The sequence below is a fragment of the Thamnophis sirtalis genome, unplaced genomic scaffold (assembly GCF_051295495.1).
Source record: "Thamnophis sirtalis isolate CommonGarterSnake01/CBP01778 unplaced genomic scaffold, rThaSir2_p1.2 scaffold_10, whole genome shotgun sequence".
In the NCBI taxonomy this organism is placed as follows: Eukaryota; Metazoa; Chordata; class Lepidosauria; order Squamata; family Natricidae; genus Thamnophis; species Thamnophis sirtalis.
In genome coordinates this window covers 24,739,278-24,756,532 of record NW_028261390.1, presented here as the reverse complement: position 1 = coordinate 24,756,532, position 17,255 = coordinate 24,739,278, and the positions used below count along the sequence as shown (strand labels likewise).

At 37.2% G+C, this 17,255-nt stretch overlaps 1 protein-coding gene across 1 annotated transcript in view; it reads left to right on the top strand.

Annotated features, from left to right (window-relative positions):
- The first annotated feature begins 613 nt into the window (after positions 1-613).
- The window catches only part of ARSJ (arylsulfatase family member J), a 34,825-nt gene continuing 18,183 nt past the window's right edge, over positions 614-17,255 (top strand). The window contains exon 1 of the mRNA XM_014069763.2: positions 614-1,486. Within this exon, the coding sequence (XP_013925238.1) occupies positions 1,158-1,486 (329 nt within the window). The 5' untranslated portion in view covers positions 614-1,157. The remainder of the gene's footprint in view (positions 1,487-17,255) is intronic.

Here is a 17,255-nt window from a genome sequence, read left to right as displayed (position 1 = left end):
TGGGGCTAAAGAGCTTCTGCCCCCCCTTCTCGAATGGTATGGTTGTTGTGTGTTTTAAATTGTGTATTGTTTGTTTGTCTTTGTTATCCCCTGTTTGTACCTCCTTTTCCCTTGACTGAGTTGTGAGCCGCCCTGAGTCCCCTTGGGGGGGGGGGGCGGCATATAAATGAAATAAATCCTAATCCTAATCCTAATCCTAATCCTAATCCGATCTATCTATCTATCTATCTATCTATCTATCTATCTATCTATCTATCTATCTATCTATCTATCTATCATCTATCATCTATCTATCTATCTATATCTCGCTCGCTCTCGCTCTCCCTCCCTCCCTCTCCCCCTCCCTCTCTCTCTTTTTAAAAAAAAAACCAAATAATTATTTTTGATGAGTCCCGGCGCTCCTAAATTTGCAAAGTTCTCCCAAAACGCGTTTACTAAGCCAGCACTTTTCCTCCTGGTCCATTCTAGCCGGCGACGGGGAGCGTGCGCGCTTCTGGACCGAGGCCTGGAGGCGGGCGCTTGTTTGGCCTTTTCTCGCCAAGGGAGGGGTGGGAGCAAAGGGAGGCGGGCGGGCGGAGAGGGAAAGGAAACGAAGCGGGAGTTATTCGCCGGTGGCGGCAAGAGAAAAGAGCGAAGCCCTGGCGGCTCGCTCCTTTCCTCTCCTGAGGAAGAGGGAGAGAAGCGCAATTCGGGTGGAAGAACTCATTCCCTGGAGAAATCCGGGAGGTCGACCAAACGGGTGCGCGCGGGAGTTTTCCCCGCGCCTGTCCCGCCAGCGGTGGGACGGTGGCATAGATAGGGCGTGCTTCCCGTTTGCCTGCAGCTGGCAGGCGAGAGCTGCCTTGCAGCCTTCCTCCTGGGTTGCTGAATCAGGTTGGGATGAAGCAAGGAGCGGTCAGTATCGGCGGCTGAAAACCAGGCGAGCGCGCCGTCGGTGGTTGGAGACCGCCGGGACCACCTCGACTCCTCCTCTGCCGTCCCACCCTGGACACTCCCGAGTCTTGGCCCGGGCGACGTGTGCCATGGGCTCGCCCTCCTCCTCCCTCCAATACTGCCTCTTGGAGAAGACTCCTTGAGTCCCGGGTTCTCTTTTTCCCCTCCGGAAAAGGGACGCGGGAGGGACGAGTAACGCTTGAACCCGGCTCTGCCTAAGGAAAATGCGAGCCGGGGGGTTGCTGGCCGCCGGTTTCTCCGTGCTCAGCCTTCTCGCTCAAGGCTATCTAGCTGGGACGACGGCAGAAGACCCCGAGGAACCCAACGGGACAGCCAAGTTGGAAGAGGAAGACTCCGGGACGCCGCCTCCCCCTTTCCAGCCGCACCTCATCTTCATACTGGCGGACGACCAGGGCTTCAGAGACGTTGGTTATCACGGCTCAGAGATTCGGACTCCAACCCTGGATAGACTCGCCGCCGAAGGAGTTAAGCTAGAGAATTACTATGTCCAACCCATGTGCACCCCGTCCAGAAGTCAGTTCATCACTGGGAGGTAGGTAATATGGGTGTGTGTGAGATCATTAACTTGATCCCAATGACCTTGTCTGGGGAAAAACATATTTGTTTTATTTAATAGATTAGTCTTAAAAAAACAGTTTGATGTACTTATGGGCTCTTTTATTTCTTGGACACCACACGAATTTGAGGATCCTAAGCATCAGTTGAGCACAATTCCAAAAATAACTGCTCAGAATTAAGTCTAGTTGAATTTAGTGAATGGGCTTGCTTCCAGATAACTGGGAATCTTATTTTGCTCATTAGAGAATCTTATGAGGTCATTTTCTTTTTAAAGCATCACAACTCCACATTGTTGGCATTTGTTACAGACTAACATGTCACACCTGGAAGCAGGGACTTTAACCAATAGCTGTACTTTGTTAAATCCATCCTTTCTTAGGTAGATGTTGTAACTTAAAATTACCGATTTCATAATATTTCAATAGCATGTAATTTACATAGAAGTACTTCAGTGTTTTTGTCATTCTGTTCATGTTAATAGTATCAGATTGTTTTTTATTTGTCTTAAATACTATTCTTCATTTTTATGAAGTACAAACAATATACAACAATAAAAATTATGCAAAAACAAAAATCAAACTAAATTAAGCAATCCATAATAAATAAAAAAGAAGAAAACAAATCAGGAAAAAAGTTTCCTTATATATTAAACTACAATCACTAGCTTACAAAAAACAATGTACAATATGATATTATAATCCAATGGAAAATATTGCAAAATATCTTAAAATCTATGCCAAGAGGGGCACATCCTTTCATCTTTTGATTAGCATGAAAGAGATAAGTTACACATTTCCAAAGGCAAACTTTACCATCCGGAATAATATCACTTTTCCAATTTCTCAGTATTATCCTTTTAGCCATCACAATGCCTGGTACAACTATATTTCCTCCTGGAAAGCTTTGGTATATCATTGATGGTCACATTGATATCTTTAAAGTTTAGCAGTTTCCCCATAAAACTACTTATGTAACTTAAAATACAAGTCCTCAAGTATCAAAGATTCACAGGATCGTATTATATGAATTAATGAAACCAAAATTTTTGAACATCTCTAACCAAGAAAATCTTATCTTCATCTTTTACAGTACATCCTTTGGGGAACCTAACACATTCTAGATACATTTCTTATTAATCAGCTTTTTATCAACACCATTTACAGATGAATCTATTAATGGGGCAATACTGGAGATTCCAATTCTTTAATCCATGTTTAGTATATTCCAGTAATATCTGCTGTAAAAACATTCTTGAACTTTTGATAGATACGTGGCTGGTTTGACTTCTGTTGTAAATTCCATCAAATAGGAAAGCATCACAGGTGCCTCTGAAGCAGCCAAAGTTTCTAGCCAGAATGAGTCATTAAATGTGCTTAAGTTGAAAATACTGCCACTGTTGGGAGCTAAGAACGCCCAATTCTCTTTAAAGTAAGGAAAGAAGCCTTATATAAGAATTTATTAAAGTTGCTATCCTGGCTTCCACACATATTTTCCAATAAAATGTTTACAACCTATTTAAAAGTAGAATTTTTCCAAAGAGTTAAAGATTCATAATGAGAACCTGTCTACACCACAATATAGCTCAAAGTTTTTCCCCAGCCTATAGTCCTGGAAATAAGACTCCTTATCTACTAGAAGTTCTAAGAAATTATACCATTACTGTTGAAGGTATAAATAACAATTTTCCAGCAAAGAAAATGCTTTTCATAAAGCATTATGATTGATTATATTTTCACTTACATATTTATGACTGTTATAATCCAAGTGCAATGATATTTTTGCAAATCAGATAAATTAAACCATCACTGCTCAAATTATAGTTACTTCAGCTAAAGAAAGCCTTGGTGAGCTACCTTCCTAAATAAACTTCCTAAGTAATCTATCAACCTGGAAAAAAACATTTGCTATTAACACTGGGATACTTCTAAGGTAAATCAAATAAGGGGCAATATATATGTTAATAAAATTAATGTTACCCTCAGTCAAAATGGAATTTTAATACATCTATTTATACTTAATAAAACTTTTTTTAAAGTTTCAACATATTTCTATCTATTTAAAATATTTTTGGGGAATATGCAGTCTCAATTAATAAATATAAGCAACAAAACTCAGATTTTTGGACTCTACATACTGCAATGATATGCTAGAGCCTAAGGGAAGTAAGCAAGATTTATCCCAGTTAATTTTATAGCCAGAACATTTTCTAAAACACTGTACTACCTATATAAATTATTGCAAAATATCATAAAAAAATAATATCCCACCAAAACAATATCCACATTGTCCAAAGATTGCCATACAATTCTAGCTAAAAGATCAAATTAGAAAGCAAGGATGAAGTTGCAGGGCATAGTTGCTCAAAGGAGATTGAAATTATGGTTTCTGATGACTCTAATGTACCATGGCAATCCAATGAACAAAATCCCTTAGAAAACCAGCAACCTAATTATTACCTTTGAAAATTTAATCTGAACTAAATCAAAGGCCTTTTCTGAAACTATACAGGTAGATATTACTAAACTGAAGTTCCTTCTGTCTTCAGCTATATCTAATCAATCAATTAATAAACATACATTGCCTGCAGGAGGAAACTTTTAGAATGGTACTATGTCAATAGAATAGAAAAAGACAGTAAATGAATGAAGTCTTGGAGTATCCAAGTCTTATCACAATATGCCTATGGCAACCCACTGACATGTTTCTTTTTATTAATATTTTTTTAAAGATGGTTATGGTAGAAGGGAGAGAAACAACTTGAGAGTTATTAATTGATATATATGCTTACTCCGTTTCCCTGAAAATAAGACCTCCATGGATAATAAGCCAATTGAGCTTTTGAGCGCATGTGCTAAAATAAGTCCTCCCCTTGAAAATAATCCCTCCCTGAAAATATTTCAACACAGCAGCAGCCATGAGGTGACTATACTTGCTGTCTCCTGCACCTCAAAAATAATAAGACCACCTTGAAAATAAGACTAAGCGCTTGTTTTGGGGGTCAAAAGAAAATAAGGCCCTGTTTTATTTTGGGGGAAACACGGTATATCATCTAATATGTCAACATATGTATGCCTCTATCATTTCCTTTCCTTTCTAAAATATATAAATATCAGGGCATCAGTTTATTTGCAGGGATGTCTTTCATTATTCTTTTGGTAGCTCTCCTCCAGTACATGCTGTCAAACAAACAATATAATGATCCTTGATTATTTGCCTTGGGCTCTGCATCTAATTCTTGTTGACTTTTTATAAGCCTTGACTGAGGGTGTTAGTTAGCTTCTGCAACCACCTAGACAATAAAGTAATTAAAACCATGTTATCTACATTAATTAATGAAGTAGACCTATCACTTGTGTATAATTTAGAATCTTTATATGGTTTTTAAATCCGCCTTAGATATACCCCATAGAACAATAGTATCATTCTTGACCTGATTTTATTTACCTGTCTTCCTTGGAAGGGAGAATAAATCAGGGCATTTGTACCAGGAGGTTTTCATCTGCAAAATTAAATAAGTTTCAAGTGGATGAACGAAAGCTAAGTTTGTTTCATTTGTTGTCATCTTCAAACCTTAACTCCTTTTTATGGCACTATTTATGAATTATCTATTAAGAGATGTGTCACCTGGAAGCTATTTGATAAGATCTACAATTTTGTGAAATTTTAAAGAAATCCAATAAAACTTCATACAGGGCCAACACATCAAAATAGAAATTTAAAACACTTGCCATTCTTTACCCCAGGTGAAGTTCATTCCATAATGCTCCTGATTCTCTACAATTGAGGTTCAGGATTTCAAAGCAATTCTTGATGTTCTCCTTGAATTTCTGAAAATGTACCTGTATGTTTATTTCTAAAGTATTTCATTTAAAAAGAGCCAAGGTGGCGCAGTGGTTAAATGCAGCACTGCAGGCTACTGCTAGATCAGCAGGTCAGCGGTTCAAATCTCACCGGCTCAGGGTTGACTCAGCCTTCCATCCTTCCGAGGTGGGTAAAATGAGGACCCAGATTGTTGGGGGCAATATGCTGACTCTCTGTAAACCGCTTAGAGAGGCCTAAAAGGCCTATGAAGCGGTATATAAGTCTACTGCTATTGCTGCTATAAACCAATTTCAAGGGTCATGTTTACTCTTAAAATAATACAGCATTGGAGGTGAACTTGTTAACTTTAATCCCTGATGCTATTTTAAGTTGTAGATTGTAGAATACCTCCAAAGAGACTTTGTTATAACAACTTCAGCAAAGAGAGTCCATAAGCATCTTCTAAAATTGTTTAAGTGTGCTTACTATCAAAATGTTATCTTCTATATGAACATCTATCTATTTACTTAAATCTGTTTTGGCCCACCAGTGGCCAGCGGAGCTGGCAGCAGATTCGGACAGTAAGAAGGTTGGGGAGGAACATGAGCCAGTCCTGGAGTCCTGGAGAGGCCCTGATGAGAGTTCTGCATTGGAGGTAGAGATGGGGCCAGGATCATCTGACAGTTATCAGCTGCCGTCTGAGTCAGACGTCAGTGAGGCAGTGTGTGCATGCACAGTTGCCAGCTGAAGGGAACAGCTAACAAACAAAGGTCGACTCAGGAGTAAGGCCACAGGTGGATAGTGAATGGCCCCTCACATAGGAAATAAAAGAGGAGCGAAAGGGGAGGGGTGTTTGCAGGAGACAATTAGTTCATTCCTGAATTCTTGCCTACTATTGCGGCGTCTGAAAGATATCGGCCTGACCACTCTCCAATACTGATAAAGGTCGGTAATTGTGAGCTATCTTGAAAGACTGTAGGAGAGGAAAAACTTTGCTGGAGAGGAATTCACTGTAAATTAAATAAAGGGGGTTTATCGGGACGTGGACTTGGCTTTGTGGTGCTGGGGAAGCCTAGGTCAAAACAAAATCTATTAAAAGTAGTTCTGAACTTAGTTGTAGAGGCAGGTAAGAGCCTGGAAGATGATAATCATTCATTGGCTTAAAATGCATTTCTTTCCAGAGGGACTGTCCCCACACTGCTGACTGACAATTTCTCCTCTCTCTGGAAACAGGCGATAGATCACAAGTGATAGATCACAAGCTGGGCTCATATGGGCTCTCACCAGTATTCTTAATGTCCCTAGGCTTTGACCAAGCAAAGCAAGTAGTAATCAATAGAATGAAGGACATGGAGTTCCAAGAAGAACTAAATAGGTTGCCTCTCCACAGTAGGGAGAGAATCAAACAGGGTGTGTGGAAACCGGCAAGATATCTAAATGATCTGATCTTCCCAAAACAAAGAATAGCTTTCTTCAGAGCCAGATTTAACATTCTCCCTTCAGCACTCCTCCAGAGTAGGTATAAGAGAACACCAATAGCAGAATGGGTATGTATGTGTGGTAAAAGAGAAGTTGAAGATATCTCACATGTTTTATTGTACTGTGAGTTATACAGAGTTTATAGGTCAGCATATTATCAGGGAGGGCAGACAATTATTTATGTAGGTTTTCTCCTACAGGACCCAAACCTCTCTACCACGCATGCAGTGGCAAAATTCTGTGTTGCTGCCATGTCCACCAGAAAAAAATTGGTTATAGAATTATAGTTGTCAACATGTACCATTTTTTGGAGATATCTCTAACAATTTTTGGAACATTATATTTACTCACATACTTATCAGCTTTTCACCCACGCAAACTAGGGAGTGACCCTAACAGTTTGAGAACATGTATTTTCTTAACAGTGATGTTATTATCCACTATTAATGTCAGTACTCCATATGTGTATGTATGTGTATATATATGTATGTGTGTGTGTGTGTGTTTATTTGTGCTGATAAATAAATAAAGGGAGACTAGTATAGATCTATTTCAAGCTATTTAGCTCTCATCAGCTAGCCATACCCTTACTGGGATTCGAACCTGTGCTGTATTGCATCTTAGGCAAACGTCTTAGCCATTAAGCCACAGGTCTCCTCCTTATCAGCTGAAGCCAGGGAAGAAGGTATATATTTAGTGATGGACTCTTGTGACGAGCCGATTGACAGATAATGGAAGCAATTAGCTTCCTCCCATAATTGGGGCTTACCAGGGGTTGTGACACTAAATATATATATAATATTGATTGACACTTTACAATAATATTGTAAAAAGTAATGTCTATTGCTAGTCTATGACTGTAATAAGGATATATTCTATAGTTGTAGAGAAAAAAATTATCAAGGTTTGATTACTTTTCGGTGATGTTCTCAAATCTTTGAAGAATGCTAGAGGGCATGCTTAAATATTCTCATGTAATTAATATTATTTCCTATCTTACATATAAATCTGTTGGAGTTTCTAATGCTTTCATTACTACAATTCCAAATGTTTATCAGAATTGTTACTAAGAAATGTATTCCCATATAATTGTTAAAATTATAGCTGTAGATACCCTCAACTGTTTCAAGGAGCTGCCTATTGATATATATGTATGTGTATATGTATGTATATATGTATATATTTGGAAAGGTGGTTTCCTTTATTAATTCATTTAAATGAATTTCTCATTCCTTGCCCACATTTCTCCACCATACTCTTATCTGTCTGGATTAATGCAATTTCAATGAGTTCTCTTTAAAGCATTGTGTAAAGCAAAGATAAGTTCGCCTTATCTGACTTCTCTTCATTTATTGTAATAAAGATGGAACAAATATATAAATGATATAGATGTAATAGCAGCGATATATTTAGATGTATAATAATTTTTGAGAAAGCCACTTAATGATACAAAAAAAAGATTTAAGAATAATTATTTAATAGGATAAAGCTATTATAGTAATTGGATAACAAAGTAAAAAAAGGGGGGGATTGATATTTCTTATAAGGGAGCTCTATATTACATTTATGCGATTTAGTGGTTCATGAGTGAGAAAAATGCAAATTGTTCTTAAAATGTCAACAAATATTCATAATTCTAGTATTTAAAGCAAATGGAAAATTCAGAATTTTAGTCAAAAGAGGTGAATGGAAATAAAATGATAGATGGACTCCAGCAGAAGTCAGTACCAATTAAGAAATGATGGGACAAAACATATAAACAGTCCAGGTTTTAGCCATAAACAATGTTAAATTATCAGTAAGTTATTGGAGGCAATGGTGGGTCAGTTGTTTGGTTGGTTGTGATTAATTATGCTCAAAGTCAGTATCAATTTTTAGTGATCAAAAAGGTAAATTTTATCCAGGAGGATTTGCTCCCAATATGATCCTTTAGATCTTCCAATAGTGCACCAGTCACAGCTATAATTGAGGTCATTCATCTTGCTGCTGCTTATCCTCCTTATTTTTCTTCCTTTTCAAAGGATTGTAGTCTTCTCTAAGGGGCCACGTCTTCTCATAATATATCCAAAACAGAATTTTCAGACTGGCTATTCGTGCATGAAGTGAGAACTCTGGGTTGAATTGTTTCAGGATTTTGTTTTTCTTTGACTGTCCATGATATTCTCAGGAGTCTTCTCCAACACTAAATTTCAAAAATGTCAATGCTGTTTTTATTCTGCTTCTTCAAAGTCCAATTTTTGCTAGCATAGACCATTGCCTACATAACTCATTATTTGTTAGTACAGATCAGGGGTGTCCAACTCAAGGCCAATCTGGCCACAGGGCTACCCTGGAAACAGCGAAGGACCAGCCTGTGGTGCCTCTGTCAGTGAAAATGTAGCTTGGTCCTCCGAGCTTCGTTTTTGCTGGCAGAGGGTTGCAGAAGGCTGTCACAGCCAAAAAGGGAGCCCAGGGGTTGTTGAGCTGGTCATGCCTGCCCCAACCACGCCCAAGGTCAAACACAACCCTGATGTGGCCTCAATGAAATCAAGTTTGATACTCCTGGTCACACATCTCAGCATCTCAGTATCATTTCCAAGGCCTTCATGTCTACTCTACCAAATAGTAGTTTTGGGTATATTTTTCATTGCTGGTTCCTTTACTGTTGATAGTTGATCCTAAAAGGATGTAAATACCCTCCCACACACACACTTTAATGCCTCCATTGTTGCTGTACCAATTGTAATTAGTTTGATCTTTATATTTAATCTTACTTGTTACTTATATTTAATCTTATTTGTTCAATGTACTCCAAGACTTTTATTACTATTACATTTCATAAGAATGTTCATTTTATAGTACTTGGCAGAACATATTTTTTTCTCCTGGAACTAAATAGAGCCAAGGTGGCGCAGTGGTTAAATGCAGCACTACAGGCTACTGCTAGATCAGCAGGTCAGCGGTTCAAATCTCACCGGCTCAGGGTTGACTCAGCCTTCCATCCTTCCAAGGTGGGTAAAATGAGGACCCAGATTGTTGGGGGCAATATGCTGACTCTCTGTAAACCGCTTAGAGAGGGCTGAAAGCCCTATGAAGCGGTATATAAGTCTACTGCTATTGCTATTGCTAAATAATGTCAAATGACAATTGCTTAGTGCAAATATGTGTTCACTTTCACATTATGTTCTAAAATAGCTACAATGTCGAACCTTCTTTCTCATAGCAATAATATTTCATCACTATATTTTTGGTCAGATGAAAAGTTTAGTTTGTCTATTTATCTTATTATAAATAATGTACATTTAGGTTTTTTAAGATGCTTACAACAACATGCAATATAGTAGATCTTCCACCTATTCTTCAGTTCCTAAGAAGTGTCAATCAATGAAACCTTCCAATTCCTCTCATTTCTTTGTAGAAGGATATCTTATAGTATCACCATTAATGGAGAAGAAGTTCATTAGTTCTTCAGCAGTTAAACATAAGGAGCCCTAATCTATTTTATATCAAAATGCCATTTCAGGATATATTTTCCTCTTCAGTTTAGAAGTCTTGTGTTTAACCTGTCCTCTAGCATTTCATCATTTGATTTTAGTTCCATTCCTTACCACTGAATAACTCAAAATAGCTTTAGTATCTTAGCAATATTCTTTTTTTTCCTGAAAGTTTTCTTTGGTTCTGAATACCTCAGAATATTTACTAGACCAGTTTTGTGATTTTATCTTGACAGTAATTGACTGACAGTTTGACATTTCAAGGGTCTTCATCAAATAGAGGTTTGAGTCACAGGTAGTGTATCTTATATTCAGATCTGTTTATATAATAAGTAGTATTGCTGGACTTCAGCAATGTTCCATTAAGCAAGGTGGAACATGTCCATTTTATAGCACCAGAACCATTTGTAACATACCATTGAACTCCTTTCTTTCTATGCTTACAAACTTTCCACTATATGAAGCAAATTGTGTTGCATAGAAAGAGAACCAGATGTCCGTTGGATTATGATCCAAAGGTAGTGTGCTTTTAGGATACAGCATATTTAAATGTAATGTTTTATCTCAGTAGATTTTTACTCTAAATGGCTAGAAGATCTGTTAAATACAATTTCAGTATTGCTCTCTGTTTAAAGAAAATCCATGAGCCAAAATAAAACAAAGTGGTAACATGTCAAAAAAGAGGAAGAAAAAAGAAATACAATATACATTGTGGCAATAAGTTCTGTTTTACAACTTGGGTACAAAATGGTAATCTTTCAACATACAGTATCTGTTATTATGTGCAGCTCTCAATAAAATGGGAGAATAATTGGGAACCATCTGTTTTCCATTTTTCCTCTGCCTACGGCATAAGTAAAGCAATATTTTGTGGGAGTTAATAATGGCAATTGCTGCATGATACATATATAGGTTCATTCCATCACTCTCAGGTAACCCTCTTATAATTTCCAACAGAGTCCAACAACCCCAGGAAAGTTGAGCTGATTAGCTCTGCATATTTATAAGCCAACTATTTCTCTAGAGGAAATATTACATAATAGTTTTGGAACATTGCTTTGGGAGATGCGGGATAATGTAGCTTCCCATTGATGGGCAAGCTTGCCTTGACTTTTTCCTGTAGGATTTCCTACCGATCCTCTACAAGAGCCAAGACATTAAGCTGCCGCCTCTCAACCATCTCGACCGAACAAGGACATCTTCGCTACATCCACAATAAGAGCTAATATGGTAGCTAATTTTATTTTGTACCCTACAAAAGGCTAATGTGAACAGGTAGAGAGTAGAAATGGGATGCTGTCTGTCTTATTTTTCCTTTGGAAAACAGAAATGGTCACACTTTTTTGTATCATCCTTAAGAAATTACTATCAATAAGTTCCAGATGACTGCAGGAGGACACGAGTTGTTCCCATCTTTTAAAAAGAAGGTCTGATTAAAATCTGTCTGACATCATTCCATGAAAAGATTTTAGAGCAGATCATAAAGGAAGTGATTTGTAAAAATATTGAAAAAATGTGGTAATTACCACAAGTCAATCAGCATAGATTTGACAAGGAGAAATCTTGCCAGAGTATTTTTTTTTCTCTTGTTTTTAAACTTGGTTAATTTGTTATGTAATAACTGTGTAGGAATGGTGTAGACATAATATAGCTTTATAAAATATTTGACAAAGTACCCCACAACTTGTTGATAAGTAAGGTTTGATTTGCAGATAACACTGGATTGGATAGCTAATAGCTTAAAGATGGAAAAAAATATTCAAAATAACCTTAATAGCTAAGAGAAGTGGACTAACAGTAACTGACATTTCATAAAGACAAGTGAAAAGCTCATTAGGAAACAAAACATATAGGATAGATGATATCTGGCTTGTTAATGATAATTGTGAAGAAGATTTAGAAATTGTATTTGATTGCAAACTGAACTTGAAGTAACAATGTTGCATAGCTATTTTTTAAAAAGGGAAAAAATAAGTTTAGCCTGTATTAGTGGAAATATACTTTCCAAATTGCAAGAAATAATTATTCCACTTCATCCTGTTTTTGTTAGGCTTTATCTTGAGTATTGTGCTTATTTCCAATTTTCAAAGTAGCTGGAAGAAGTACAGAAAAGGACAATATAAATAATTAAGTACCTGGAAACCAAATCCCATGAAGAGAAAGTTGAGGAAACTGTTATGCTTGGCTTTAAGTTACTGAAGCAATAGATCAGCAATAGACATAATGATAGCACTTTTTAAAAGCATGGAAGGATATCACATGGAAAGTCAAAACCTGTTCTGTCTCATTTCCAAACACAGGGCATGAAATAAAAGATTTACAATAAGGCAGATTCTGATTTAATGATAGGTGAGAAACTTCTTCCTCATAATGAATCTTACCCAGTGGAGTGAATAAAGGAACGTATGGAAGTTGGAGAGAAGCTGGAATATTTGCATCTACCTTTTACTGCAGAAGATATAGGATAGATGCCCCTATTGACTTTCTCAAGGGGAGCACTGTAACAGTTAAAACAAATTGAGGTAACTGGAGAAGCTACTTCAGCAACTCATAGGACACTGTGAGAGATTTCACAGTGACAAATCACTGGGTCATGTTGGCATCCACCTGACTACTGCAGATGTAAAAATGCTGATTATGTTGCAAAATTATGTAACTTGTCCCTCAAGTCAGCCTCAGGCTCAAAGAACCAGAAGAGTACTAATATGATATCATTAAAAAAAAAAGGAGCCAGGGAGTTCAAGGAATATATGGCCAGTCAGCTTAATGCTTTTTCTGTACAAATTGATAGAAATGGTAATCAAAGCGAAACAGCTAAACATCAGGAAAAATAATTGTGCTGAAGGAAAATCAGGGTTCTTCAAAGTTTCTGGAAAAATAGATCTCATCTTACCAAATTTCTGTAGGTGTTTATAATAATGTTTTTCCCCCGTGTCAGCAGCATTTGAATAGATATGTCAACATTATTTATTTCTACTTTCAAAAAGCCTCTGATAAATATAGTCAACAAAAACTCTTGAGTAAACTTAAAGGTCAGGGAATACAAATACCTGCCCCTTTTAGCCTGAACTCCTTCCTGTTGAATTTTGTGCCTCCTATAGGTGGACAATAGTTTGTAGAGCTGTTCACTCAATGGATCAGCTGAGCCTTTATACAACCATTGAGATGCATTAATTTAGGATTAATGTTAAGATTCTTACATTCTGTCCCAACAGTGGTGAGATTCATTTACCTTCCCTACCAGTTCACAGATGTGAGTGTGCATGTAAGGGGGGGCTAGCTTTGCTCGCATACACCACCTTCTGCACATGCTCAGAAGGTCGCACATTATGTTGGGGTGGGTGGGTGGAGTCTCCCACAGCCACCGCTACCGGTTCGCCCGAACCAGAGAGAACCGCCTGAATACGACCTCTGATCCCAACCCAGTACCCAGCGCAGCCTGAAATCTGTCTGAAAAGTCACATTTTTTTCCTGCATATTTTAGTAGCACGTTCTTAGGGTATTGGGGACAGGACAAATGCTGCAGATTAGTGCTAAACTAGAACAATTTTCTTACCAACCAAGATCATTATAGTCTAATCCCATGATCTGTCAAATAATTTTTGTACCTTTTTCTGAATTACTGATACTCTATGGTTGCCTGAATTTATCCTCCTTGAGTTTGGTGTGGTGATAGAATAGTCTTTACTATTCAACAAATAGTGATTTATATATATTTCTTTCAGATGATTTATTGTATTGTTTGGGGACTAGAGAGTTAGATACGTATATCTCGGGTATAGCTACCGTATATCATGGACCCACCTATATGAATTCCTCCTTTTGAAAGTATGATGCTGTAGGCTTCATATATTCTGCTTATTTTATAACCATAGTGCTGAATATCTGCATGCATTGATAGAGTCATAAAAATGATAACCCAAGAGTGCCACTTTGATATCAGAAGAAACATAAATTTGTTAACCTCATAGTAAGAATTTAGCCAATTCAAAAGTACTGGAAAGGAATATGTCAAAATATTCAGGGAATTGTGAAAATAAAATTTCAAGTTAAAACACTTTGTAGCCATTTATTATCAAGTGATTCGAGAGGGTATAAATGAAAAGTACCACAATTTATTCAAATTAATGCTGACAGCAGAACGAAATTGGCACAACATTGGAAAAACAAGAAGCTTGCCAATTATATGATATTGAGGCAAAATTGGAGACTATGAGGCAATGGTGATACTCACAGTATATATTTATAACAGAGGCTTAACAAAATTCAAGCAGCAATGGCTCTCTTACAACATATTATAGAGCAAGACAAGCTAAGACATATAAACATGGCTTTGAAGATAAGAAAGAAAGAAATTAACAAACAGCTAAAATAGATATAAACACCATCTGTAAAAGTTTAAAGAAAGTATGAATATCTAAGCAACAATTAGTGGTTGGGGAAAATAAAAGGAGAGTTAAATATTTATTTAATTTATATAAGTGCTTATCTCAACAATTGACTGTGGGTGGCATATCTCATAAAACATTAAAATAATTAAGATGAATCAGTATAATATAAATATAAACAACACCAAGTAAAACTGTCAATGACAATACAATCATGAAACAGAGCCCTTAACACATTCATGTTGTATATTTCTTTTTTGCAATGTCCTTTTTTATTACACTATATCTTCTTGCATCTCTATTTTTTATTTCCCATGTAATTGTTTAAGTACAATGACAATAAAGATTATACTTATACTTAATTACAATATTTAAGCAATAATAGCATTAATAAAAAAGGTTATTTATTTATTTATTTTTAAGAAAAATTGTGAAGTCTATGGTGCTCTCTGAGTTTTGTTGTTTGCTTGCAGACATTTCATTACCTGGCTAAATAATGTCATCAGTGCAACACTGACAAAGTTAGTTAATTAATTCAACCCCGATATATGTGTGTGTGAGTGTATTCTCCTATAGAAAACAAGAAAGCAGAACTCTATGTACAAAGAGCTCAGAGCTGCAAAAGTGATTCTTTTTCCATCTGCGTCGCCTTCCCTCTGTCTTCATTCCTGAAATATTCTATTTTATTCTCCATTTGCAAGTGAATAGTTCTGTGCAAAAGCTGCTCCTTCTTAGCAAATATTGTGTTTGTGTTTGTTTGAGAGTGCTTTATCTTGGAAATTTTTCCCATTTTGCTATGGCAAAAAAAGCTTTAAAAAGAGAGGAAATCTTGGCTTTCTTTCTTTCTTTCTTTCTTTCTTTCTTTCTTTCTTCTTTTATCCTCTTCCTACAACTGAACATTGCATAAAAGGAATCACTTTTAAGATGCTGTCCGCAGTCTTTCTCCTATCACTCTCTCTGAAGGACTGCTTTGTTGATTCTGTCACTCCGACTCTCTGAACTCCTTTATCTGTCACTGAAATGAATGTGCTAAAATTATCATAGATTGTCTGCTTAACATCTGATTGCCCGGAATACCACTATTTCAAATATTATTTCAAATATTGCATCGATTGCCAACTTTAATTTTATTTTTGACTTCTAAAATATGTCATCCAATTTAATAACCTAAAAAGTTCAAAGTCCCAAAAAGAATTGGTGCTACAAAAAGCTCTAGTTCAGTGACAGCAAAACCTTTGGGCTCAGCATGTCAAAAATTTAGAAAACACCTAACTTGACTCTGCAGGTGTGTCAAACCCCACTGAACAAAAGGGAAGACTTAGAATAACTTTATTGTAACTTTGAATGTACACTAATTGGCATATATTAAAATGAAACTACATTGCATACAGCTCTCAGAGGGTCTATCTCTTGTGCGACTTCCAGAGGGACTGGAGGTCATGTTACAGCACATCTGATCCTCACCTGCCCTCCATAGCCTGCAAGCATCACATGAAACAGGGCATGTTTTCGAGAATAGTTGTTGTCAGGTCTTACTGTACATTAAAGTTTAATAGTGTGTCTCCTTTAACATGTGTGTCATAAATTCACCATCACTGTTCTAGATTATAATATCCTAGATCAGGGGTGTCAAACTCGATTTCAGTGAGGGCCGCATTAGGGTTGTGTTTGACATCAGGGGGATGGGCCAGAGTGGGCATGGCCAGAGTGGGCATGGCCAGCTCGACGTCACTCATGTCGGGGCGCCTGTGGTGGCCTGAGTGCTTTGCGAGAGAAAATGGGCTTTCGAGCTCAATTTTTGCTGGCAGAGGCACCGCAGATCAATCCTTTGCTGTTTCCAGAGCAGCCCCGCAGGCCAGATAAAAGGATCCAGCCTCTGGACCTTGAGTTTGACACCCCTGTCCTAGATAGTATAGCTCCTGGAGCTTTATATTAATTCCTGCTTGCTAGTTCCATCTTTGTCAAATGTCTCGAAACCTTATTTATCAGATTTTCTTTCTCATCTTTCTCTCTGCCTTAGTTGTGTAGAACTATGTGGAACAAAGTGCTTAGAACTCCAATTTCTCCTTGCCTGATTCTCTGTCCAAGATCATCATTCTTGTTGGATGAGCTTAAGAGCTTATTTAATTTGCTTTGGCAACTGGCTCTGGAACTGTTCTGCCAGCATCATACTGAATATTCTATAATGGTATCTGAATTGACTTCTCTCAACCATCAATCTCTGCTAACAGTGCAAAACTGTTTTATACAACTTTTTTTTATTAAGGCTAAGAGTAGACTTTGCAGTTCTACAACTTGAGCTTCATTTTTTGGACTCTTCCTTTCTTATGGGATTGCTGTTTGATGACTGTAGAAAATATAATGAGTCTAACACAGATGACAGAATCCCCAGGAAGTAGGAAGCCTTGACTCATTCTTGGTATCAAAAAATGAAGTTCATAGAATATTTATGCACTGCTTAAAATGGGGACAGTAAAAGCTTACATGATTTATCAGAAAGCTGCCATGTTGATATAAAATACAAATTTTCAGCTATGACTGCATGACCTCTGCAGTGTTTGCATCACAATTTATGAATATATTTTATGAGAACTTACATTTT